Source organism: Pan troglodytes, chromosome 1 (assembly GCF_028858775.2).
Source record: "Pan troglodytes isolate AG18354 chromosome 1, NHGRI_mPanTro3-v2.0_pri, whole genome shotgun sequence".
Taxonomy (NCBI): domain Eukaryota; kingdom Metazoa; phylum Chordata; class Mammalia; order Primates; family Hominidae; genus Pan; species Pan troglodytes.
The window spans coordinates 8297670-8325058 of NC_072398.2; the positions used below are offsets into that span (position 1 = coordinate 8297670).

Below are 27389 nucleotides of genomic sequence, written 5' to 3' on the forward strand. Positions count from 1 at the left end.
AAATTCAAACTGTGCCTATCGCCACAACCCTTTGATACCATTTCTAGGAATATATGCTTAGAGAAACTTTCACTGGATTGTTCTTTGTAATAGAAAAAGGAAAAAATAAAAAGAAAAAAACTTGTGTATTTAATAATAGGGATATGACTAATCAATGTGAGCTACATTCATAGGATAGACTACAGCAGTTAAGGGAAATGAGCTACATCTATTGAAAACAGCCTGGGTAAATCTCAGTAATGTTATTTTAAGTGAAAAAAAGCAGATTGCAGACCATGTACTGTTGATCCTCTGTGTGTGTGTGTGTGTGTATACACCAAATCAGTATTCTCTTAAGTATGCTGAATATTTTCTGCATTGTTTAGTAAACTTTTCCCCCAAAACCTGGGGAAAAAACATATTTCCTCATATATACCTAACATTAGTTTTTATCTCTAATGTATTAATGGGCCTTAAGTCTAATTTAAAAATGTTAAATACCCAATAGAAAAATCAGCAAATTATAGTTAATTAGTTAATTCACCAAAGCAAAAAAAAAAAAAAAAAAAAAAAGAAAGAAAGAAAGAAAAAAGAAAAGAAAGAAAAGAAAACACAAAACCTCGAATGACCAGTAGGCAAATGTTTTCACTCCCCAACTATGTTTTGAGCATCTACTATGTGCCAGGTACTCTTCTAGCCATGCGGATTGATTGGTGAACAGAATAGGCAAACCTCTGTCCTGGTGGAGGTGACATTCTGGTGGGTCGGTGGAGGGAAGAAGAATAGGGGGAGAAAAACTAAGAAGTTAACTACATAAATGAATGCATAAGTTGTACATTAGGACACGAAAAGTTGTGTGGAGAAAAACTGGGAAAGGGGCTGGGTGGAGAAGGGGGAAGATATTCTGGAGAGAATTTAGTTCAGCTCTGGGGTAGGGCTCTCCAGAGACGGAAAGAAGACTTGGGGGACACCTGGTGTGAGGCTCGGGCAGGGTGGAAGGTGAATGGGAGATAAATCCAGAGGGTCACTTAATGGGGCAGCAAGGACTGTGGCTTTTCCTAGAGAGAGATGAGATGGGAAATAGTAGATAAAAGGGAGGGTTTTGAGTACACTGACTATCTGACTTATGTCTTAACAGAATAACTCTGATGGCTTTGCTGAAAATAGACTCTCCAGAGTTGAAAAGCGTCTCAGCTACGCTCATGTCTAAACTTTCTGAAATTTGGTTATAAAGATCACAAGTCTTGAAAGGCGCGTGGGCCCTGACTCAGCAATAACCCTTTCAGGAAACTGGCAATTTCAAAAACAAATAAAGATGCGTACATAAAGACACATATACATACATGCATGTATGTTCACACAACTGTTAAAATATAATAGCAAAATAATAGCTATCACCGAAATGTCCAATAATAAGAACTCATTAAAATAAATTACATTACATCTCAGCACTGGATTACCATGAAATAATTTTTAAAAAAATATTATAGACCAGCACTTATTGATATGAAAAGTTAGCCACAACAGACTATTAAAGAAGAAAGTTTATAATACAGCATGTGTGGTACAGTTTTGAGCACACTTAAAATAAATATATGCATATAGATTTTGTATATAAATAGATATTGATATGTGTATTAGCAGATGTATATATAAAAGAAAATCAAATTATATACCAAATAATGACAGAAATGGTATTATAATGATTTTTTACTTTATATATTTTTTCTGTATATATTTTACTTTATATATTTATATAAATACTTTACATATATAAATATTTAAATACTTTAGACATATATGTACTGTATATTTTTTACTTTATGTATTTTTCTGGACTTTTACAATGAGGAGGAATTAAGGGTTTTACAAATCAAGTTATTTCAGCTTTTTAGGTAGAACAATTTGTACACATCATTTTGAATGATGATCTAGTATCTTGTTGAACAGATATTCATGATTTTCTTGCAATTTCCTTTGTGTTTCCATATTTAATATAGTGGATTCTTAGCCCTCTAGCTTTCCTGTTATTCCCTTGGGTAATACTCCTAGAAAAGCAAGTCCTAGACTTATGGCCATGAATTTTTTGGGGGTTTTTTGGAAACAAAGTCTCATTCAACTGTTGCCCAGGCTGGAGTGCAGTGGCCTGATCTCGGCTCACTGCAACCTTTGCCTCCTGGGTTTAAGCAATTCTCCTGCTTCAGCCTCCCAAGGAGCTGGGATTACAGATGTGCACCACCAAGCCCGGCTAATTTTTTGTATTTTAGTAGAGATTGGGTTTCACCATGTTATCCAGGCTGCTCTTAAACTCCTGAGCTCAAGCAATCTGCCCGCCTCAGCTCCCAAAATGCTAGGATTACAGGTGTGAGCCACTACACCCAGCCTATGGCCATGAATGTTTTAAGGCTTTATTACTCACTCTCACGTCCTTTCCAAGGAGACTTTCCCCTGTTTATTTGCCCACCAGCAGCTCTCTTTCACTCTTCTTTTGCCAGAATGGATTATTCCCCTTTAAACTCTCTGCTGTTTTGCTGAGTGGAAAATGGTTTCTGTAATAGGATGTTAACATGGAAACCCAGCCAAAGTGTTAAGTGGGTCAAGATCAGGTGTAAAGGGGCTGTGTTCCACTGACATATGCATGATACCAGTAATTGCTTTCTGCTCACATCAAGGGTCTAAGGGCAAGGCATTGTCTTGAAGACCGATTCTGTAATCCATAGGATGTTGGGAGCCATTGCTTCCACCAGCCCTGAGTGGATGGAGCCAGGGGTGACCGCGCCTTATCTCACTCCTGATAAGAGACTTCAAGGGGCTGCTGAGAGTGCTAGATGAGAGTCACGCACCCCTGGGAACACAATAGGCCACAGACTTGTAGGCCATGGGATTCTGAAGGGCAAGAGGCGGGCTGTCTAGCTATGGGTGGAAGAGTTGAAAGGGAGGTGGCTCTGTTCTGCAGCCTTCTATTAAGGCAAAAAATAAAATGTGCGAATGTTTCTCTTAGGCATCACCTAAACCCTGTGTGAGACAGTCCTGTCCTACATGGCAGACTGGAGGGGCAAACAGCATCATAGAGAGAGGCTAAAGGTACCGTAAAAATCATAAGGAGCTTTAAACTTTTGCCAAGTCTAGAGAGTAGCAAGCTAGATCACCCTGGTGGTATCAATGAAGCAGGAAGATGAATAAGCCAATTAAATAATGAGCAAAAAACCTAAATAGACATTTTTCAAAAGAAGACCTACAAATGGCCAACAGGTATGTGAAAAGGTGGTCCCCATCACTAATAATCAGGGAAATGCAAATCAGAACCACAGTGAGATATTGCCTCACACTTGTAAGAATGGCTTTGATCGAAAAGATGAAAGGTAACAAGCGTTGGGGAGAATGTGGAGAAAAGAGAACCCTGATACACTGTTGCTGGTGGAAATGTAAATTAGTACGGCCATTATGGAAAACTGTACAGAAGTTCCTCAAATAATGAACCTAGAACTACCATAGGATCCAGCCATTCCAATTCTGGGGATCTACCCAAAGAAAATAAAATCAGTATTTTGAAGTGATACCTGAACTTCCATGTTCATTACAACATTATTCACAATAGCCAAGATACAGAATCAACCTAAGTGTCCAGCAACAGGCGAATGGGTAAAGAAAATGTGGGATAGATACACAATGAAATACTATTCAGCCTTTAAAAATACAAAAAATCCTGTATTTGCAGCAACATGATGTGCCTGGAGGACATTATGTTAAGTGAAATAAGTCAGGCACTGAAAGACAAATACTGCGTGATGTCACTCGTGTGGAATCTGAAAAAAGTTTATCTCATAGAAGCAGAAAGTAGAATGGTGATTACCAGGGGCTGGGGGCAGTGGGGGCAGATATTGGTTAAAGAGCGCAAAGTTTCAGTTAGAGGACTAAGTTCTGGAAGACTGTTGTATAGCAGGATGATGATAGTTACCATTAATACTTGAAAATTGCCAAGAGAGTAGTTTTTTGTTTTTTGTTTTTTGTTTTGAGACGGAGTTTCGCTCTTGTCACCCAGGCTGGAGTGCAGTGGTGGGATCTCAGCTCACTGCAACCCCCGCCTCCCGGGTTCAAGCAATTCTCCTGCCTCAGCCTCCCGAGTAGCTGAGATTACAGGCACCCGCCACGACACCCAGCTAAATTTTGGTATTTTTAGTAGAGATAGGGTTTCACCATATTGGCCAGGTTGGTCTCGAGCTCCTGAGCTCAAGTGATCTGCCCACCTCAGCCTCCCAAACTGCTGGGATTACAGGCATGAGCCACTGCACCCGGCTGAGAGTAGATTTTCAAAGTTCTCATCACAAAAAGTGGTAAGAATGTGAAGTGACGGAAATGTTAATTAGCTTGATTTAGTCATAGCAAAGCATATAACCTATATTAAAACATCACGTAGCACAATATAAATATATGCAATTTTTCATTTATCAACTAAAATATTTTAAAAAATTTTTAATGTTAAAATAATAAAGGAAAGCTCCTGTGAAGCACATATTTATTTTTGTTACATACCAGATTTAATTTTTTATCTCATCAATAAAATTCAAAATCTCCATCAAATATAATAAAGTGCTATTCCAATGAAAAATGTAATAAAAATGTCAGTCTTCCCCTTTCCTCTCCTACACTCCAGCCCCAGGAGGATCAGAGGCCTCAGTTCATGGTTCTTGGTGAGAGTCACGAAAGGGAGTTGGGGAGGGGAGAAAGAAGCCACTCACACTTCTTCTCACCCACAATTTGCGTGATTATTTGATCATTACTTGAGATGAACATTCTCATTAATAACTTGGTACCCTTTTGTTTTGTTTTGTTTATAAACAGCAAACATTTATTTCTCATAATGCTGGAGGTTGAGAAGTCCAGGATTAAAGTGCCAACTGATTTGATGTCTGGGGAGGGCCCACTTTCTGGTTCATAGTCGGCACTGTCTTGCTGTGTCCCCACATGGTAGAAGGGTGAACCAGCTCCTTTGAGTCTATTAATAAGAGCACTAATCTCATTAAGGAAGGTTCCATCCTCATGACCCAATCACCTCTCAAATAACTTGGGACTCTTTGAATTACTCAAGCATGAGAAGGAAGATTGTACAAACTGCCTGACTGTTTAAAATTCAGGAACAAGAGAAGAATTAGCCACAAACTAAACATTAAAAGAGAAAAAAAAAAGAATAGCATGACAATGTAAGTTAATTTGCATTACTTGGGTTGTAAGTTGGGTAATTTTAAAATATTTATTGGACTTTTGTAGTTCTAGTCTTGGTGAATGATATATTCCTACTCTTTCCACATTTTGATACTGGGGTCTTAGTGATTTTCTCGCTGACCTATGTGATGTGCTTTCATACCTTTGTCATGGGCATCAGTGTTGTCTGAGAGACCGCTCCAGCTTCTCTAGAGCTTTATAAATTAAAGGGGAAGACCTGACGTCAGCACTCACTTTCTATTCTGTTTCTACTCAAAGATGGGATCCAGAAACTTTGACTTTTCCATCTAAGTTCTAAGTTGCATTTGGGCCAAAATCTATGCCTTATCTATGCAACTTTTTTAGCCAGAGTAGCACTTCAGGCCTGCCCAAACTTTCTCCCACTTAGTGGCATAGCCTCCTATTAAATTACTTATTTGACCTCCCAAGTCTTCCAAATTGTCTCCTGATGATCTCCCAGATAACTACTGCAGGGAGATATATTTAAACTTGGTATTGAAATTACATCTTTAATAATAGAAAATATTTTAAATAGAACCCCAAAAATGGCATCATTAGTTGATATTTTCAATATTTCATCACAGCAGGAAATATTCAGGGTTATGTTATAAAAGATTCACTCTTTTGGATCTGGGCCTAGGTCTATACCTAGCACCATATAAAGCATGTTCAGTGCCAAAATAATTAGGATTGGCACAAAAGCACCTTGCCTTAGCTGAAGTTTTTTGTTTGTTTGTTTTTGTTTTTTTTAAGGCGGAGTCTTGCTCTGTCACCCAGGCTAGAGTGCAGTGGCATGATCTTGGCTCACTGCAACCTCTGTCTCCCAGGTTCAAGCGATTCTCCTGCCTCAGCTTCCCCAGTAGCTGGGACTACAGGCGCCTGCCACCATGCTTGGCTAATTTTTTTTGTATTTTTAGTAGAGACGAGGTTTCAGCATCTTGGCCACACTGGTCTTGAACTCCTGACCTCGTGATCCACCCATCTCGGCCTCCCAACCTGCTGGGATTACAGGCATGAGCCAATGTGCCCGGCCTGAGCTGTAGTTTTGACTATGCATGAGTGCATTCATTTTGTCAATCTTCAATGAATTGGGAAATTTCCTGAATTGGAATCATCTTTGATCTACTTGGACCTTCTGCCTCATCCACATCTTGACCAATGCTGATACTCTCTGCTAATAAAGAATAAAAAGTATTATCTGTACCTGTCAACATACAGCAACTGTGTCTGGACTAGACTGATGAGGTCTGGGCCTATCCGGTCAAGAGCATATTTGCTGTATCTTCAACAGTTACCAGATTATTCTCTACACTGCTAACTCAGACTTGTACCTTTTGCCTCTTTCTTTCTTATTTTATTTTATTTTTTTAAGAGACAGAGTCTTGCTCTGTTGCCCAGTCTGGAGTGCAGTGGTGCAATCATAGCTCACTGCAGCCTCAAACTACTGGTCTCAAATGATCCTCCTTCCTCAGCCTCCCAAGTGTAGCTAAGACCACAGAAATAAGCCACCATGCCCTGCTTCCTGTCTTTCTTTATACCAAAGAATCAAGTAGACATTTAGGGAGATTTTATCACTTAAGTTGATTTGACCTCGAAATAGCTCCTTCTGAAGATATCCTATTCATTCATTTGTTAATTCACTCATTCAACAAATATTTGTGATACCAATATTTTATGCCTGGCACTGTCTGCCCGCACCTTCATTTTGTTCCCTAGAGAATTAAAGAAAAATCACATCATAGGACACCTGTATTACAAGATACATAATGTCTTTGTGAGCAGTCATGTAAAAAATAAAATCATCCCACTCTTGCTTTAAGGCATTAGGGTACCTAATGGTGAGAAACATTTCCCCAAAGGGAGCTGATTTTGCAAATAATAAAGATTAGATGGGCAAAACCAATAAAGCAAGGAGAAGCTGATGCAGGAGGACACAGGAGGTGTGACTGATGGAGGGCATAGCTGGGGCTTGAAATTTCATTAGAGGTAATTCCACAGGAAAGCTGAAATTATTCAATTAGATATTTAAGAAGATTTCATCTTTCTCTCATGAAGAGACACCCTCAGGGGTATTTCACTTACACTTCAATTTCTTTTACAACTGCTTAGAACATTTTAGGTATTTTATTCAAGTCACAGTGGCGTCTATAGTAAGAGATCCTTCGGGAGTGAGCATCAGTTATGATGAATTAGGAAATGAACACATCATGTCACTTTTGTTTATGAAGTCTGACTTTTAAAAATTACTAATATTAGTAGAACAATAAATTATTATGGTAGATTGTACAAAGATGTGTTCTAATACTATATACTGGGTTCTTAGCATTTGTAGGAATGTCAGCATCATTCTGTGGTTGGCTCTCTCCTTCGTCTTGACTTTCATACAGGAAACCTTACAGAAATCGAGTAAATAGTATTCCTGTTTGCACTGGTCTCAAATTTTCTGTGTAGTGTGTTTCCTTAGTGATACCAGCTGGATGTCGTTATCCAAAACTTGGGGTGGTAAGTGTAGTGCAAAGGTGATATTTCCAAGGCAAACTCACAGAGGTAGACTTACAATAAGTAATATTTGACAGTCCTCATCCAATGCATTTACTCAGCATCTAGAACAGATACAATGTATCTTGAGTTTCATGAGACTCAAATATCATGCATATTTAGTGAAAAACAATGACAAAAATGTTCTGGCAATTGGGACTCTACCAGAGGGCTGTGAATGCCTTGAGTTTGTCATGAGAGTCACTGGAATACCCTGAAATAATTGAAGAAATTTGCTCAATTGCAACACTGCTGTCACCACCTTCTCCTATAAATCTGCTGCCCAGATGGACTTTCCATGGTAGCCCAGGCCATCGACTCCTCAGGAAAATGGAAATACTGTGGAAGGTAGGTAAGATGTGATACCCTTCTCCTAGTGACAAAACAATGGAAGATTGGCTCTTGTGAAATGAAGCCAAGAAGATGCAAGAAGTCTTCAGTGTACATGAACAGATTGTTTCAGTTGACAGTAGAATCTGGACATCGTTGAATGTGCCACTAATTCATAATTTCCTTTTCACAAAATGATTTTATTTGGATATATAGATTTTTAAGTTCATTTGGTGACCCTTTTAGGAGGTTTTATTTTCTCCTCTTATTTGTTGAAGATGCTAAAAACTGTGATGACCATTTAATAAAAATTTTTAAATAATTATGTCTCATGCCTATAATCTCAGCACTTTGAGAGGCCGAGGTGGAAGGATCACTTGAGCCCAGGAGTTCAAGACCAGCCTGGGCAACAAAGCGAGAAGCTGCTCTACAAATAATAATAATAACGATAAAATTAGCTAGGCTTGGTGGCTCACGCCTATAGTCCCAGCTACTCGGGAGGCTGAGGCGAAAGGATCAATTGAGCCTAGGAGTGTGTGGCTGCAGTGAACAAGGACCTTACCACTACACTTGCTTCAGCCAGGGTGACAGAGTAAGACCATCTCTGAAAAAAAAAAGTTACCAAGTTTCTTAGCATATTTATTTTATTAGGATATCATAAATACTATGATGCTTGAATTTCAGTAATAATGTTATTACATAATTATTTTTTGTCTAGGAAAATGATCAAAAATTACAACTTGGGAAAAAGTGCAACGCCCTTGATTTGTAATGTTGTACTTTTACTTATAGTGCCATGGTGTTGATAAGCAGGCAAGAAATGATTGATTTTTTTTTTCAGCCGTTTACCTCTGCAAGAGAACAATGCAAAACAAGGCACGACTGGAGCTCGCAGACTATGAGGCTGTAAGTACCAAGGACCTTCTGGCAAAGATAGCCATAGAATGCACAGCAGTAAGGCCCACAGTCTTTTCTGGGCAGGATGTTAACTTTTCATTCATGGATCTTTTTCTTTTTTTTGAGATGGAGTTTCACTCTTGTCACCCAGGCTGGAGTGCAGTGGCACAATCTTGGCTCACTGCAACCTCTGCCTCCCAGGTTCAAGTGATTCTCCTGCTTCAGCCTCTGGAGTAGCTGGGATTATAGGCGTGCACCACCACGCCCAGATAATTTTTGTATTTTTAGTAGAGACTGGGTTTCATCATGTTGGCCAGGCTGGTCTTGAACTCCTGACCTCAGGTGATCTACCCGCCTCAGCCTCCTAAAGTGTTGGGATTAGAGGCACGAGCCACCACGCCCAGCCTCATTCATGGATCTGAAGGGTCAGATTTCTAGGGATCTGGCATCACAGTGGGTGCATGAATCCGTTTGCTTACTTCCTCTCTTCATTCACATTGCATATGGCAAAACTCTAAATACATAAACTCAAAGTATAAAAGGGAAGCATATCTTATTTTCTAAAATCGACTTAACTGTCGAAATGTCAGATACATCCTACATAGTGAAGATATCCAAACTCTGAGGATTAAAGACCATTTACCCTGGGAAAGAGTGGGTTTTGCCAAAATTGTATCTGCTGACGGTGATCATCAGCAGATAAAAGTCATCTGCTGTCATTTGTGCAGATGGTTGCTATGTTAGATTTTCTGAATTCAAAGCACTGTGTAGGAATAGGTTGTGGGCCGCCAGGGTGTGCCATGTATTGTCAGGAACTGAATAGGCTGATTGCATGCGTAGTAGGAATGTACTGATGTTCTGTTCCTCTATAAAGTGGGTACCGAAAATCCAGTGGGTTCATCTGAGCACCTCCTTATGTACTAGGTAATTTTAGTATTTTGCAGATACATATTGGGTTTGTAGTCCTGTTCTCCAAAGTCAGTAATTCAAAAAATCGATATTTGTAACAGGTTTTTCTGCTTCCTTTAAGACTGCCAATATGAAGATGAGCTGAATTCAGGGAGCATGACTTATCATTGAGAACCACAGTACACTTAGGGCTTTAGAAACTCTATTTGTTTCCTTGACAAATACAAGTGGTAACTAAGCTAGAAGAGAGCAGTGACAATGAACACCGAATGTCTTCACCTGGGGTATGTTTTTCAGGAGAGCCTGGCCAGGCTGCAGAGAGCGTTTGCCCGGAAGTGGGAGTTCATTTTCATGCAAGCAGAAGCACAAGCAAAGTGAGTCCTTGTGAGTCGTTTGGAAGATTTGTTCCAGTTGTGGCCTTTTTGTCCAGAGAGGCACTACAATTAATACTAAATGTTATCCATTGTTACTGTGTTGACAGAGTGGACAAGAAGAGAGACAAGATTGAACGGAAGATCCTTGACAGCCAAGAGAGAGCGTTCTGGGACGTGCACAGGCCCGTGGTAAGCAAGCGTCGCACTCTCGTCTTGAATCCATCTTCTCCGTCTGTGGGAAGTGAGGGGTGCCCTGCCAAAGTAAGGGAAAGACTGTAGTGACCCCATGCACGCTCCATGGTATCTTGGTGAATTCATTAAGAAAAGATCACCACTTTCGTGTAGGATGACTAGACCTCAATAGCATCGTATTTAATTTATAAAACCATGCATTTTCCCACCACGATATCGCTTGCTTACTCTCTTGCTATTTGAAGGTATCTGATGCTTCTGTATACATTTGAAAGAAAAACTACTGCAACAAAACAGTTTTTCATGTTTTACTGTTTACATTTTTCTGGCTTCATAGTACAAGTGTGATTCCTGCCCTGATTTTCCTTCCCTCCCTTCCTTCCTTCCTTCCTTTGTCCTTCCCTCCCTCCCTCCTTTCTCTTTCTTTCCTTTCCTTTCCTTTTCTTTTCTTTCTTTCTTTCTTTCTTTCTTTCCTCTTCTCTTCTTTTCTTTCTTTCTCTCTCTCTCTTTCTTTATGGGATCTGGCTCTGTGGCCCAGGCTGGAGTGCAGTGGCATGATCTTGGCTCACTGTAACCTCTGCCTCCCAGTTCAAGCCATCCTCCCACCTCAGCCTCCCAAGTATCTGGGACAACAGGCATGTGCCACCAAGCCTGGCTAATTTTTTGTATTTTTGATAGAGATGGAGTTTTGCCATGGTGCCCAGGCTGGTCTTGAACTCCGGAGCTCAAGCAATCTGCCTGCCTCAGCCTCCCAAAGTTCTGGGATTACAGGCATGAGCCACCGTGCCCAGCCTGATTTTCTTTCTTAAAACCTATTAGTAGCCTGCTATGGTTGTTGACTTTCACAGACTTACATTTCCTGTGGCTCAAATTCAAATCAGCTCACACTTTTAATGACATAACATTGGATCTCTAATAACTTAGCTGGCTTTCTTCCTTATTAATGTTAAACTACGTGCCTCAGAGTAATATTAATGAATATCCTTAATTAATACCAGAAAACTTTATGGATGAAATTAAACAGTGGTTACCAGCAACTATAAGACAACCTCGTATATTTCCTTCTATTTTGATGCTGTATCATTTTCTTCTGTAGATTCATTTAAATATAGACAAGGCAGTAGAGAATAATATTTATATAAGTATTATTAGAATAAATAATAGGTTCATAGCATGAAAGACAAATCAAGATTGATAAGAATACCTTACAATTTTCTCCCAACTACCTTCAGAGTCAGACCAAAATAGAAAGTCTCCAAAGGTTTGTTTATATATGTACATATTTCAGCTTCAGATAGCAATGCAGTTGTTAAATGCTATATTGAATTTGTTCTCTCTTTTGAATTCTGGAAAGATTCATAGAGAATCAACTGAGAATTAACTGGCTTTGCTACTGAAAATTCAGTGTGAGTTTTATTGTTCATGAAGAAAAAGGATTATGAGGTCAGGTGCATAGCTATTGCAAGGACATTAAGTAGGATTTTTATTTTTTTGTTTGTTTTAAACAACCTCTAGAAACCAGTCAATGTGTTATGTTCCTGTGCTTATCCACTTTGTCCCCTGGACATCTGGTGGCTCATCTCTAGCCTCATTTAGCTTCCATGGCCTGGATCCTCCTGGCAACCCAAAAGGACTCACACCATGCCAGCTCCCCTGCACTGCCCACGTCTATTTCATGCTCTGAGACTCTCATGCTCACAGAGATGACACATGATCCCACCTCAAACACTCCCCTGCTCCATTGCCTCAGCCCTTTGTGTGCCTCTGTTGGAGGCAGAATCTGATCACAGTTGTCTTTCCCTCTATCCAGTGCAAGTCAGGCGCTAGTCTTTCGTGTCTCCCACCAGCAAGGAGCACATATGAGTGTTATCCAAGAGGCCTCCACCACATCCTTCACTAGGCTTCCAACTAGAAAGTCATCCCAAGGAGGATCTGGAGGCAGAAACCACCGAGAAGCCACTGGCTCCATCTCCCTTGTTGAACTTTTTTTTTTTTTTTTGAGACGGGAGTCTCGCTCTGTCGCCCAGGCTGGAGTGCAGTGGCTCCATCTCGGCTCACTGCAAGCTCCGCCTCCCGGGTTCACGCCATTCTCCTGCCTCAGCCTCCCGAGTAGCTGAGACTACAGGTGCCCACCACCATGTCCGGCTAATTTTTTGTATTTTTAGTAGAGACGGGGTTTCACCGTGTTAGCAAGGATGATCTCGATCTCCTGACCTCGTGATCCACGCGCCTCAGCCTCCCAAAGTGCTGGGATTATAGGCGTGAGCAACCGCGCCCGGCCGTCATCGCTTATTTTCTAGAGGAAAATAGAGCTTCGGGTTGTCATGAGCCTCTGAGAATGGCGTTCGCCTAAAACCAATCCTACCTTCAACCATTTCTTTTTCTTACATTATAACTTCCTGTATTACTTTAGAGGTAATCCCTCTTGGCATTTTTAAAATTTAAACATTTTGAAGTGATCTCAGGCACTTGCGAAATGCTTACACTTGTCCAAAGGCTGTGTCTGCCATACAGGTACTGGTGTTTATCTTGTTTTTAGCCTTTTGGGTCCTTACTGTGAGTTAATAGACAAAGATGATGATGACAGGGACATTAACAGAAAGGTTCTCCTAAGAGAGCTCCTATGTTATTTTCTCAGCCAAACACATAAGCTCTATCTCTATTTGCTGGCTGTAGTGTTAGCTAAGCAATGACAAGAACTTTCTAAGGTAACTAGGCCCCCTCAAGAAAAAGTGGCATAGGGGAAAACAGCAATATTGTGATAATTTCTAAGAATGTCTACACTTTTACATTTGTCCCTAGAAATGAATTCTGCAGTTGTCATAATCAATCCTAATATATTTAGACCCTAAATCCTATATCCCAGAGTTAAAGTGAATAGGTATTTCTATAGCTCAGTTTCTTCTTCATAGTCTGTCCTGACTGTGGCTGTAATGAAAGACTCTTTGTACCTTGTAGTATTCACTGTAAAATTTAAGTGTCTTCTAGACAGGATCTGTGAAGCTAGGAAGCTAGGTCTTCCATGTTAACACCAAATTATTGCCACCTGAGCAATGTAGAATCCCAGACCACGTGTAGGAAAATACCAGAGAGTATCTCAAACTGTCCGGAGGCTTAATCTGGTACGGCCTGGGGCCTGATATTGCATACCGCCCCTCACCAGAAGATGTGCATATCTAAGAGACTGTCCTATTGTGTACACTTCCAGTTTCTATTATGTCAGCCAACAACCAGTAAAAAAGGGAATAGGGAGACCTGGGGCAGAGTGGGAAGCAGGTGGGCTTTGGAATCAGATAGACATGAGTCCGTTATTTACGAGGCCCACCTTGCACAGTGATTTGCCCTCCTGAGATTCAGCAGTCTTACTTATAAAATGGAAATATATCTACCTACCTTGCAGTGTTAGTTGAACATTAAATGAGATTATATGGTAAAAGCAGCTAGCAAATCACTTTAGCATCTCACTTGACAGGTGAAAGACAATAAATTTTCAGCTTTCTTCGTGAAAAGAAACAGAGAGTAGCAAAAAAAAGGAAAAAGCAAAAAAAAAATGGAATATGGAAACAAATAATGCAAATGCAGCTCCTGTACTTCATGGTTTTAATGACATCTGTGAATCTCACAGAGGACAATCAAGGAGCATCACAACCTTTGTCTTCAGTTCTGAGGTCCTAACCAGAATAACTCTGAAGACCACTCCCATAGCCATCTCTTTTTTCCTCCAGGCTTATCATTCCACTCTTCCATTTAGGGATACCTTGCATGAAATAGTCTGACCTTGACTTAAGGCTGATGTGGTCACCATGGTGTTAATGCTAATCTATGACCCCTCTCTCTTAGTACCCTTTATTTTTGAACTCTTTTATTTCCTGTATGCTTGCATTTTTATTTAAGCCTTTATTCTGGAATGTGGGATCTGTCCTCTAGGTGCAGGAACGCAAGACTTAGAACAAAGCAGCCTTTCTTTGTCTTTATCAACCTGTTTACCTGAAATAAGTCAGACTGTTGACTTTCCTCTTCAAAGGGATGGTTCCTTTACCCACCTATGAAACTTTTTGAACTGTGTGGGGAATACTTTTATCCCCAACATTTTTGTTATTTAAATATGTAAGTCCTGGAGCCATCTGCCAATGCAATGACTAAAACATGTTTCCTTCAAAAGTTGAATCTGAAACTCGTGAAACAGGGCGTTGCCACCCTTCCATAATATGGAACATGGATCATGGGATACATGTGGATATAATATGGAAAGGTATCATGTAATGATACCTTTTATTCTATATCAGTATGCGCCAGATATTATACTAAGGCCAGTCATAAAAAGTGGACTAAAACACACTCCTTGATTCCTAAAACTCGTAGTCCAGTGTCGCATTTTATGAACATAGTCATTAACACAGCAGGATGAGTATGACTGCACCATTTGTTTTCTGAAGGGAGATACAGATGCTCATGTTGTTTATAGGACGTACTCAGGTTCAGAGCTAGCGGTGGGAGAGCCAGGCCTGGAACTAGGGGGTGGTGTGGGTCCAGGCAGATAAGTAGCTCCAGCAAGAATGAGATCCTGACTTTATGTATCTATCCTGCAAAAAGAAAGAATAAATAGTTAGAATGCAATAGTCCGCAGAGGATATAGCTGTATTTATAGGTGTCTTATTATATTTTACTCATGGTTTTCATATGTCCTTTTGCTTTTGAAAAAATAGCTGTATTTATAGGTGTCTTGTTGTATTTTAAAATGGTTTTCACATATCCTTTTGCTGTTTTTAAAAGTCCAGAGTTCAGGGCATTTTTCATATATTATAGACCACACACCCCTGACCTAGGGGAATCCAACTAACACGTGTAGAATACCCCTGCCAGGGATGTTTATACAATATACACCCTAGAGGGCTATTGCCAACAGGGCTGCCTGATAAGTCCTATCTTCAATGTTTAGATATGATAATATTGTGTAACAACCTACATATGTTATTATTTCAAAAAGGATCTAAATTTTTATTTTTATTTATTTATGTTTTTTAAAACAGAATCTCACGTTGTCGCCCAGGCTGGAGTGCAGTGGTGCGATCTTGCCTCACTGCAACCTCCACCTCCCCGGTTCAAGCAATTCTCCTGCCTCAGCCTCCTGAATGGCTGGAATTACAGGCGCGTGCCACCACGCCCAGCTAATTTCTTATATTTTTAGTAGAGACGGGGTTTCACCATGTTGGCCAGGCTGGTCTCAAACTCCTGGCCTCAGGTGATCCTCCTGCCTCAGCCTCCCAAAGTGCTGGGATTATAGGCATGAGCCACTGTGCCCGGCCTAAAATTTTTAAAATATATAAACTATATTTAAGCCTGGGCAACATAGTGAGATTCCATCTCTACAAAACATTAGCCAGGTATGATGGTGCATGCCTATAATCCTAGCTACTCAGGAGGCTGAGGCTAAGAGGATTCCTTGTGGCCAGGAGTTCGAGGTTGCAGTGAGCTATATCATGCCACTGCACTCCAGCCTAGGTAGCAGAGTGAAACCCTGTCTCTAAAATACACACACACACACACACACACACATATTTAGTTTACAGAAATTATTCGTAAAAAAAAAAGAGATAAGAAAGTAGGGTCTTATTTTTGTTATGGTTTTTCAGAAGGTTAGTTGAAAAACTATGAAGCAATCACTATCAATTTTAAAAGTCTTGAGATTGATATTCCCATTAGAATAAAAAGCTTAAATATCACAGATCTGTGACACGATCTAACTGAAAGACTTTTAAGTTATGTAATTATATTTTCCTGAATCGATTTGCCTTCATAAATATATAAAGTATCTTTATTTTCAAAAGCCAGAAATGGAGTTATCCTAACAGCATTTTTGTTGAATGTTTTTCATTTTGTTTTCCCTTTCACAGTTCTGCTATTACACCTTTCAATAAAAAAAACCCAGATAACATCTGATCCTTCTAAAGCTTTTAATTCAAGTAAAGGTGATATGCTACCTTGCCTTTTGAATACTTTTATTTGGTCCGATTTGACACGAGCATTTATTATTCCAACCTCAAGAATGGATTGGAAGCCATTAGCCAGAAATGTAGTGAGGAAAGGGAAATTTGAAATAACAGTTCAGAATCTTTAAAATATACTTAAAGTCAATTTAATGTAAAATATGATATGTTATGTGCATTTTACCTAGAGTGTAGAAAATATACATAATATGATTTTTTTCCTTTCAAAAAACCATGAGGTCACTTTTAGGTCAGATTGACACAGAATAATCATTCTAGTACTTAATATCTCTATAAAATAAAGTTAGCCTCCTAAGTATGTCAACATTTACTCCAGAAAAAAAAATTAAGGTCATAACACTAAAAAGGACTCTTCACTTACTGAGGACTCCAGACAGAATTGCCAGAAACTAACTACTGAAGAATATAGTGGGAGAAATACACCAAATTGTAGTATGACAAAGATAATACAGTATTTGGGTTGACTTGTGTATTTAATGTTTCAATAATTTAATGAAGCCCCACACATATACGCACACAAAGAATAATGCATTAGTAGCTTGTATTAACAGGATTTTAACATCTAGCTAAATTGCAGTGAAACTTCTACTTGTCAAAGTGCTGAAGAAACTCAATTTTAGCATTTTGTGCCCAATCCTCTGCACCATACTTTAAAAAGAATGTGGATGAGCTGGAGTTAAGAGGTGAATGGATGGACGGTAAGGAGGCAAACTAAAAAAAAGCAAGAACAAAAAAAATTGTGAAATTATTAATAAGATTAGTGACCCTAGGAATGAGAAGTCCCATGGAAAGTGTCTTCCTATTTTGAAATGTTATTAAATAGAGTTGGAATAAAGTTTATTGGTTTACCACACATTGGGTTCTGTATGACTACTATGAAAATGACTGGAAAATAAAATATCAATATAAAAGCTTCCTAATACTCAAAGCTATCTAAAGGTCATTGCCAACTTCTAATGATGCAAATGATAAATTCAAGTAGATTAGAAGTCATGAGCCAGAAACAGAATGGAGAAAAGGCAATCACTGGATAGAAAATGAGATTCATAATTTTAGACTTCTTTCCAGCACTGAAGCAATAAGAATTAGATCACCTTCTTTGCTTCCCCAGTCTATTAGTTTAGGGTTGAATGCATGCCAAGCATTCAACAAAGACGTCACGGATAAAAATGCTTAAGCAGAGAAATGGAAATGTACTTCATCAGAATGTTCAATATAGAAACAATAATCATTGAATTCTTCCTGACTTCAATTTAAGCAAATCCTAATCACAAAGTAGTGAGAATAGTTGATTTATTTATGCTTTTTAAAACCAATATATAATCAGCATTTTGTAGCATTTTCGTTGACCCTGACCAGATCACTTGTTTTAACATCTGTCAGACCATGATCTCTTGAAGAGCAGAAAGTCTGTCTTCAATTCCCTATCTTAAACCTAACATTTTGTAGCATACAACTTAATGCAAAATACTGAGTCTGAGTAGTTGAGAAAATGGTGGACATATGAAATTTACAAAGGATTTTGCTAAGGGTTCGTAGCAGATTTGGAACAGTGAGTTTGTTTTAGGGCATGCTGAGTGTGATGACATGACATTCAGATGGAGCGAGATCTTGTCAATAGTTGTAGACATGAGACCAAAATTTGAGGGATGTTTTGGGATGTAGAATTGATTCTGAAACTCATTAAGCTAAAGGTAATAGTTAAACCCTGATACAAGGTCAGTTTGAGGAAGGCATAGAGAGTGAAAGAGGATTTGTTATTCATTTGGAAGGTCTCTTGTCTTTCTTCTATCTTGCCTGTAGTCCCATAAATGTCCCTACATATCTATTTTTCTTCAAATAAATTTGTATAGAATAGCCTGGCGAAGCAAGCGTGTGTGTGCCTGTGTGTGTACAAATCCATTAAAATATGAAGTTAAATGTGAACAGTGATCAAAAGAAAGCTGGAGTAGCTAGATTAATTTCAGACAAAGCCAACATCAGAGCAAGGAAAATTATCAGAGATAAAGAGGAATATTACATAATGATAAAAAGATCAATTCTTCTTAAAGACATAATAATATTTGATGTCTATGCATTTAAAAACAGAACATCAAAGTATGAGGCAAACACTGAAAGAAGTACAAGGAGAAATGGATAAATACGCTATTTTATTTTGAGACTGTAATACCCCTCTATCAGTAATTTACAGTTCAAGCAGGCAGAAAATCAGTAAGGAACTAAGAACAAGGTTTAACTGAAGTTCACCGTCAATCAACTGGATCTAACTGACGTCTATAGAATACTTAATACAACAGCAGCAGAATACACGTTCTTCTCAAGCTTCCATGGAGCACTCACTAGAAGAGATTGCACTCTGTGTCAAAAAACACACCTTAACAAATTTAGAATAGAAATCACACAAAGTATGTTCTCAGACCAAAATGATATAAAACTAGAAATCAGAACAGCTAGAATATCTCAAAATACTAGTAGATTAAACAACACACTTCTAAATAACACGTGGGTCATAGAAGCAGTCTCAAGAGAAATATAAAAATATTTCAAACTAGCTTAAAATAAAAATATGCTTTATCAAAATTTTTAGGATCCAGTGAAAGCAGTGCTTAGAGAGAAATTTATAGCATTGAGTACATGTACTAGAAGAAAGAAAGATCTAAAATTAGTAATCTAAACTTCCACATTTGGAAACTAGGAATAGGAGAACAAGTTAAATCCAAAGTAAGCAGAAGAGAAGAAATGATAAAAATTAAAGCAGATATCAGTGAGAATGGCAAGAGAATATAGAGAAAATCAATAAAATCAAAACTTTTTTTTTGGAAAAAACCAATAAAGTCAATAATCCTCTAGCCAGGTTAACTAAGGAATAAAGGGAGAAGACACAAATTACTAATATCAGAAATATAAAAGGGTCGATATCTACTGATTCTGTGACACTAAAAGCATAATAATGAAATATTCTAAACAACTCTATGCCCAGAAATTTGAAGGCCTAGATGAAATGGACCAAAAGAAAAAAAAAAAAACAGGAAAGAAAGAAAGAAAAACACAATGTACTAAAACTTACCAAGAAAATAGATAATATATATGGGCCTATATATATTAATGAGAAGGCCTACATCTTAACATCTATTATTAAAGATTAACCTATTCAATTAAAGAAATTAGGTCAGGAGTGATGGCTCATGCCTGTAATCCCAGCACTTTGGGAGGCCGAGGCAGGAGGATCAGTTGAGCCCAGTTGTTCAAGACCAGTCTGGGCAACACAGTGAGACCCTGTCTCAAAAATTTTAAAAACAGTAAATTAAATGAAGAAATTGAATCAATAATTAATAACCTTCTAAGACAGGTAGCACCAGCCCAGATGGGTTCACTGATGAATTCTAGCAAAGAGGGACAAATTATATCAATTCTTTACAATCTTTTCCAGAAAATAGCAGAGTGGCTACCTCCTAACTCATTCTATGAGGCTAGCATTACCCCAATACCCAAAGCAAACAAAGTCATTGCAAGGAAGGAAAACTACACACCAATGTCTCTCATGAACAAAGATGCAAAAATCCTCAACAAAATATTAGGATATCATGTCCAGCATTGTACAAGAAGAATTTTACGCCACAGTGAAGTGGGAATTATTCCAGGTATTCAAGACTGATTCAACATTTGAAAATCAATTGATATAATCAATTACTTCTACAGGCTAAAAAGAAAAAAATCATATATCCATATTATAAAGACTAATGAATTAGACTTCATTAAAATTAAAATCTTTTACTCTATAAAAGATGTTGTTATGAGAATTCAAGCCACAGACTGGGACAATATTAGCAAAACAACTGATATTTTGGACTGGTATTCAAAATATACAAATAACTCTTAAAACTCAACAATAGTAATAAAACAGCCAATTAAAAATGGACAAAGGATCTGAACAGACACTGCACCAAAGAACATACACAGAGGGCAAAAAGATGCTCAACATCACGTCATTAGGGCTAAATTAAAACAACAATTGGATACCACTGCACACCTATTAGCATGACTAAAATCCAAAACACTAGCAACATCCAATGCTGGTGAAGATGTGGAGCATCAGGAACTCTCATTCTCTGCTGGTGGAAATGCAAAATGGTACAGCTACTTTGAAAGACAATTTGGGAGTTTCCTATAAAACTAAATGAATTGTTACTACACAATATAGCATTCCCACTCCTTGGTATTTACCCAAATGAATAGAAAAGTTCTGTCCACACAAAAACCTACAAATGTTTATGGCAACTTTATTCATAATTGCCAAACCATGGAAACAAATCAAGATGTCCTTCAAAAAATAACTATGGTATATTCATACAATGGAAGGTGTATTAGTTCATTCTCATGCTGCTAATAAAGACGTACCCAAGACTGGGTAATTTATAAAAGAAACAGGTTTAATTGACTCAGTTCAGCATGGTTGGGGAGGTCTCAGGAAACTTACAATCATGGCAGAAGGGGAAGCAAACATGTCCTTGTTCACACGGTGGTAGCACGGAGAAGGGCAGAACAAAGCAGGAGAAGCCCCTTATAAAACCGTCAGATCTCCTGAGAACTCACTCACTATCATGAGAACAACGTGGGGGTAACCACCCCCATGATTCAATTACCTCCCACCAGGTCCCTCCCACAACACGTGGGGATTACGGGAACTACAATTCAAGATGAGATTTGGGCAGGGACACAGCCAAACCATATCAGAATGTTTTTCAGTGATAGAATGGGATGAGCTATCAAGCCACAAAAAGACATGGAAGGACTTTAAATGCATGGTACAAATGAAAGAAACCAGTCTTAGAAGGCCAGTTATCATATGATTCCAACTCAATGACATTGTGGAGAAGGCAAAACCACAGAGACAGGAAAAAGATGAAGGGTTGAAGGGAAAGCAGGGATGATGAAGAGGGAGAGCACAGATTTTTAGGACAGTGAAAATATTTTGTAAGATACCTTAATGGTGGATACATATTGTTATACATTTATCACAGCCTATACAGTGTATGTAGCACCAAGAGTGAACCCCAATGCAAGCTCTGGACTTTAATTACTATTAATGTATCAATATTGGCTCAACAACTGAAACAATGTACCACATCAATATAAGATGTTAATAATACAGGGGACTTTGGGGTGGGATGAGGGGACATACAGGAATTCTCTGTTCTCTATACTCAATTTTCTGTAAACCTAAACTACTCAAAAATAAAGTCCATGACATAACAACAAAAAAAAGAGATATAACTTTTTTACAAAGTGAAACAGAGGGCACATCATAGGAGAGTATAATGAACTCAACAAAATATCCGACCACAAGAACAAAACAGCGTCATGTGGTGATATCAGCAGATAAAAGTGAATTTTACTTGCCTAACATCAGGTCCACCTATATAGAAAAGCTGATGGTTGTTCCATTGTGTGTCTTTGTATGCCATATAGACAAGACCTTGAAGTAAAATACAAAGCCCATGTATTGGTTCTCTACTTTACTCAGTGTGCTTGGCTTTGTTTGTCTTATTTGGTAGATTCATTCTTGACATGATCAATGTGATTTAAAAAGAAGCAGAGTCCCACAAAAATGACTCAGATATTTTTTCTCTGAAAAATCACACTAATCATAAGAGAAATATTTTTCTCCTTATGATTATTATGAGAAATCCTGCCAATGATTTCTCCTGGATGAGAATTGATACATGTGAAATATTTCTTCAGAGAATGCTAAAAATTCAAAATTATCTTTTGAAGGATTAGTTGCACCACGGTTGTATGGACACCCCACGTGTTGTTCTGAGGCATGATTGTATATTAATTGTGTACTTTAAACAAACAAGTATATGATAAAATATCGTTATTCCTGTGGAATACATTTTTCTAACTATACTATTCATACAATAGTTTGGCAAGAAAAAAAGGAATAAGAGAAGTAAAGTGGTAGATTTCTTTGATTTTCACTGAAAAAATCTGTGCATTACACAGTTGATTCATTCATTTAGTATGTCTTTCAACCAACATTTATAGTTTCCCACACTAAAGGCTAAAGAGAAGAGGATGAAAAATACTGCCCCAGTGACTAAGATACTCAGAGTCCAGAATAAGTAGAACAGGGGTGTAAATGAATAATTATTCTGCAAATACTATAATGAGATCTATAGTAGAGCTATGAATATAGCTGTTTTAAAACAGAAGTTTACGTTGAGCTAATGTTAGGATCTAGAGAACTTTTCACACATAAAGACAGCAGAATAAATCACAAAATAAGCGGCTAATACATTTTATTAAAAACTTGTTTTTGTGTTTAAAAATATAATTGAAAGGCATAGAGATAATCTGAAAATACTTGGAGCAAGATAAATAAATTTTGATATTCTGAATGTATAAAATAATTAAACAATTCAGAAATATCATGATTTCACATAAAATAGATAAAGGGCTTAAACTGACCATGTATAAAAGAAAATATATAAATGGCTATTAAAAATTGGGAAAAGAGTTTAACCTTTCTAGTCATAAATTAAGACAAATTTTTTTCAATATATTTTATTTTAAAATTTCAAATTAATTGTATGCAGTCCTGGCAAGAACAATAGAAAGACAAGTGTTTCTAAATGCTATGGTGGGTGTGTGCATTGGTATTATCTGTATAAAAATTAATTTGACAATATGAATTAAAAAGATAAAATCTTTTTCACAAGTAGATTAACTTGTCCAGAGCTATACAATACAATTAGAGTGGTTAAACATAGGGTAGCTAACATTTGAAATCGCATAGCTATTCAACTTATTGGGGTGGTTAAATAAGATATATCCACAAGACAGTATATTGTATAACTCAAAATGAGAATTTTAAAGACTTGGAAAGATGTGGAGAAAAACTATGCTGAAATGTGAAATAAAATCACTCGAGCCCGGGAGGTCAAGGCCACAGTAAGCCGTGACCATGCCGTTGCATTCCAGCCTGGGCGACACAGTGAGACCATGTCTCAAAAAAAAAGGAAGCAACAAAGAAGAAAAGGAAGAAATTATCTAAATATAAGAAATTATCTAAATATAAGAAATTGGATAAGAAATTTAGATAATTTCTTCCTTTTCTTCTTTGTTGCTTCCTTTTTTTTTTTTTTTTTTTTGAGACATGGTCTCACTCTGTCGCCCAGGCTGGAATGCAACAGCATGTGTAATCTATGGACGTGCTTGTTAAATAAGTGAGTGAATAAATAAATATTATATTGTTTGCAATGATTCTACCATCCAAAAAAAGGTTATATGTAATATGATCCCAATTTTGTTTATAAAAATAGATACCTAGAGAAACAGTTAAGAGACAATATACTGAATATTGATTGTAACTATTCTGGGATATTTGATATCATAGGCAATTTTAATTTTCTATAAAGAGAAGATGTCACATTTATACTCTGAAAAATTGTGGATAAAGTATCCTTAAATCCTCCCGGGTGGCCCATAATGTCCGAGATGAAGGTAGGCATGCTTCTGCCATGCCTGGAAATAGAACACACAGAGTGTATGGTATCCCATCCCAGGCACTGCCTACTCAGGGGACAACATGTAGAAACTCTGCCCATCTTTTGAGCAGAGTGAACAGAACAACCAGTGTGGGCCGGGGAGGGGATGTGAAGTACTAAAGTAAGTGAGAGGACATGAAAAATTAAGCTTAAGGCAGAGAAGTTAGATGCTGTTACTCATCTGTCTTCAAGTATTTAAGCAGCTGTCATTGGAAAAAGGAGTAAGATTAGCCTGCTTTGCTTTGGATAAAAGGAGGCAGATTTTGTCTGAATGAAAACTGTTTTCATCCTTCTAATTGTCCAGTGGATGGCATCACATGGCAGGGAGATCTCTGCCGTCTGAAAAGTCCAGACGAGGCGTAGCGTCTCCTCTCCTGAGTCATTACTTGGATCTTCTCCCCTACTATTCAGTGCTTTGCATTAGGAGAGGGTGAAATTGGATTGTTATTGATTAAAGGAACTCGGATTGAAATTTGAGAGCAGCATATTCCAGCCAACTTAATAAAAAGAGATGGTGCATAACGCTTTTTTCTGAATTCAAATTTTTAAATTAGATACATTACAGATTTGTATGACATTAAGCAAACTGGGAATAGATGACCAAGAGGGGAGAAAAAAAGTTTGAGATTTAAATTCTAGTTGTATTATCAAGAGTGAAACTTGCTCCTTGGTAGACCGTCTTTTCCCATGATCAAAGTCTGTGATTTTGCATGTGCAATTAATGCCTGATTCTCTTTTAGCCAGTGATGTGGTATTTAATAAGACCAGGGTGTGATTTTCACACAGTGAAAGCAATCATCTAAATTGTCTCTATCAATTATTATCTTTGTTCAGCCTCAAAAATGTATATGTGACATTTCTCTTAAATAGCTCCAGAAAGGAGGTTCCAGAAGTGTTCCCAAGAGAACATTCCTGAATGTTTTTTGTATGTTTCATAATCAGCATGGATTTTCATATATTTGCCATTTCTAAAATGAAGAACATGCTTTTTTTTTTTTTTTTGAGACTGAGTCTCGCTCTGTCGCCCAGGCTGGAGTGCAGTGGCGCGATCTCGGCTCACTGCAAGCTCCGCCTCCCGGGTTCACGCCATTCTCCTGCCTCAGCCTCCAGAGTAGCTGGGACTACAGGTGCCCGCCACCATGCCCGGCTAATTTTTTGTATTTTTGATAGAGGCGGTATTTCACCGTGTTAGCCAGTATGGTCTCCTCCTGACCTCGTGATCCGCCCGCCTCGGCCTCCCAAAGTGCTGGGGTTTCAGGCGTGAGTCACTGCGCCCAGCCAGAACATGCTTTGAAATCTGGTAGTACATGTAATGAATGACTGCTGCCTTTTATCAGTTCACAGATTGAACCAATTTTTGCAAGTGATATTGTCTGTTCTTCTGACTATTGTTACTGTAAGGAGTGGTGTTAAATTTTCAAATGATTCCCATCATTGGCTTCATTATCTCGAATGTTGGGAATGTAGCTTTCGTGTTCATCTGGACCAAGAAGTTGTATCTTATGCTGTCGTTGAGAGAGTGTTATCATAATGTAAATAATATAATTTTTGCTATAATTATTTCATGTTGCTAACATGCTTGGTTATCTTGAAGAAGCAATTCCTCTAAAAATGTCTGTATTCCACTGTAGTCATTTCTGATAAAACTATTCTTTATTTACTACTTTAAGAGAAGTGATTGCAACTGATACATTCTCCAAGACAGACAATATTTTCCCTGGGAAATGCTATATTTATTTTTTTCTGAGAAAATCAGGCCTAGAAATCTCTTTAAACATGCATGTAGTTGCATTACCTTAGTTATTCATATGATGTCCTACATTTTACCTCATTATTTAAAAATACTCAAAAATGCACTTGAAAAGATTTATGTAATTGTGTGGTTACTTAGCAACCTTCATTAATACTTGATATTTCACCACCAGTTCTTAACACACTGACAAGGGTAATCACAGACAATGTTGCTTGTGATCCAGATGACTTAGAATTGGTCTTTTCCTTCATCAAGTTTCACCGTCCAGAAAAGTGCCACTTAGAGCAACACAAAACCCCCAGGAATCCCTTAGCTTGAGTTGCTGCTTGTGTGCCTTAGAGCCAGGGGAAAGTAATGTTTATGTTGATAATTTCCTTTTTGTCTTGTTTGGCTCTTACTTACCTTTGATTGTGAGAGGAAAGGGTGAGGTTCTATATTCTTGGGTCCCTGAAGTTCTTTTCCACAGAGCAGAGGCAACATTGGAGAATCAATACCTCTGTCTTCACCAAGTTGGGGAAGAAGATGGGCAGTAGGTAATAACAGTTAGTTTATTAGTGCCTAGAGAACATTCACCAGGTACCAGGTTTTATTCCTGGTACTTTATATAAATTACCATATAATAATCACAACAACTACAGGAAATAGAGGCATACCTTGGAGATATTTGGGGTTAAATTCCAGACGACAGAAATAAAGCAAATATCACAATAAAGTAAATCACACACACTTTTTGGTTTCCTAGTGCATATAAAAGTGATGTTTACACTATACTGTAGTCTATTAAGTGTGCAATAGCATTATGTCTAAAAAACAATGCACATACCTTAATTTAAACATACTTTATTACTGAAAAATGATAACAATCATCTGAGCCTTTAGCAAAAGTTGTAACCTTTTTGTTTGTGGGAGATCTTGCCTCAGTGCTGATAGCTGCTGACTGATCTGGGCGGTGGTTGCTAAAGGTTGGAGAAGCTGTAGCAACTTCTTAAAATAAAACAACAATAAAGTTTGCCACATCAATTGACTCTTTGTTTTGCAGCAGATTTCTCTGTAGCATGTGATGCTGTTTGATAGCATTTTACCCGCAGTAGAACTTCTTTGAAAATTGGAATACATCCTTTCAAACCCAGTCCTCGTTTTATCGACTAAGTTTATATAATATTCTAAATTCTTTGTTGTTATTTCAACAATGTTCACACCATCTTCACCGGAAGTAGATTTCATCTTAAGAAACAACTTTATTTGCTCCATAAGAAGCAACTCCCCCTTTGTTGGAGTTTTATCATGAGTTTCAACAATTCAGTCAAATCTGTAGGCTCCACTTCTAATTCTAGTTCTCTCGCTATTTCCACCACATCTGCGATTACTTCTTCCAAACTCTTGAATCCCTTAATCATCCCTAAGGGCTGGGATCAACTTCTTCCAAACGCCTGTTAATGTTAAGATTTTGACTCCTCCCATGAATCATAAATGTTCCTAATGGTATCTAGAATGATGACCCCTTTGCAGAAAGTTGTCAATTTACTTTGCCCCATTCCATCAGAGGAATCTGATCATCTACAATAGCTGTAGCCTTACAAATGCATTTCTTAAGTAATAAGACTTGAAAGTCAAAATTACTCCTTCATCCATTGAC

The 27389-nt window shown here is 38.0% G+C and overlaps 1 protein-coding gene across 11 annotated transcripts in view; it reads left to right on the forward strand.

Annotated features, from left to right (window-relative positions):
• RGS7 (regulator of G protein signaling 7) overlaps positions 1-27389 on the forward strand; it is a 599504-nt gene that overhangs the window by 487107 nt on the left and 85008 nt on the right. For 9 of the 11 annotated variants that reach the window (XM_054660839.2, XM_054660842.2, XM_054660845.2 and 6 more), the window contains 3 exons: positions 8912-8976; positions 10174-10250; positions 10358-10439. In XM_054660839.2, coding sequence (XP_054516814.1) covers positions 8912-8976; positions 10174-10250; positions 10358-10439 — 224 coding nt within the window. Of the gene's footprint in view, positions 1-8911; positions 8977-10173; positions 10261-10357; positions 10440-27389 lie in introns of all 11 variants that reach the window. The other 2 variants (XM_054660848.2, XM_063790217.1) reach the window with 1 other exon arrangement.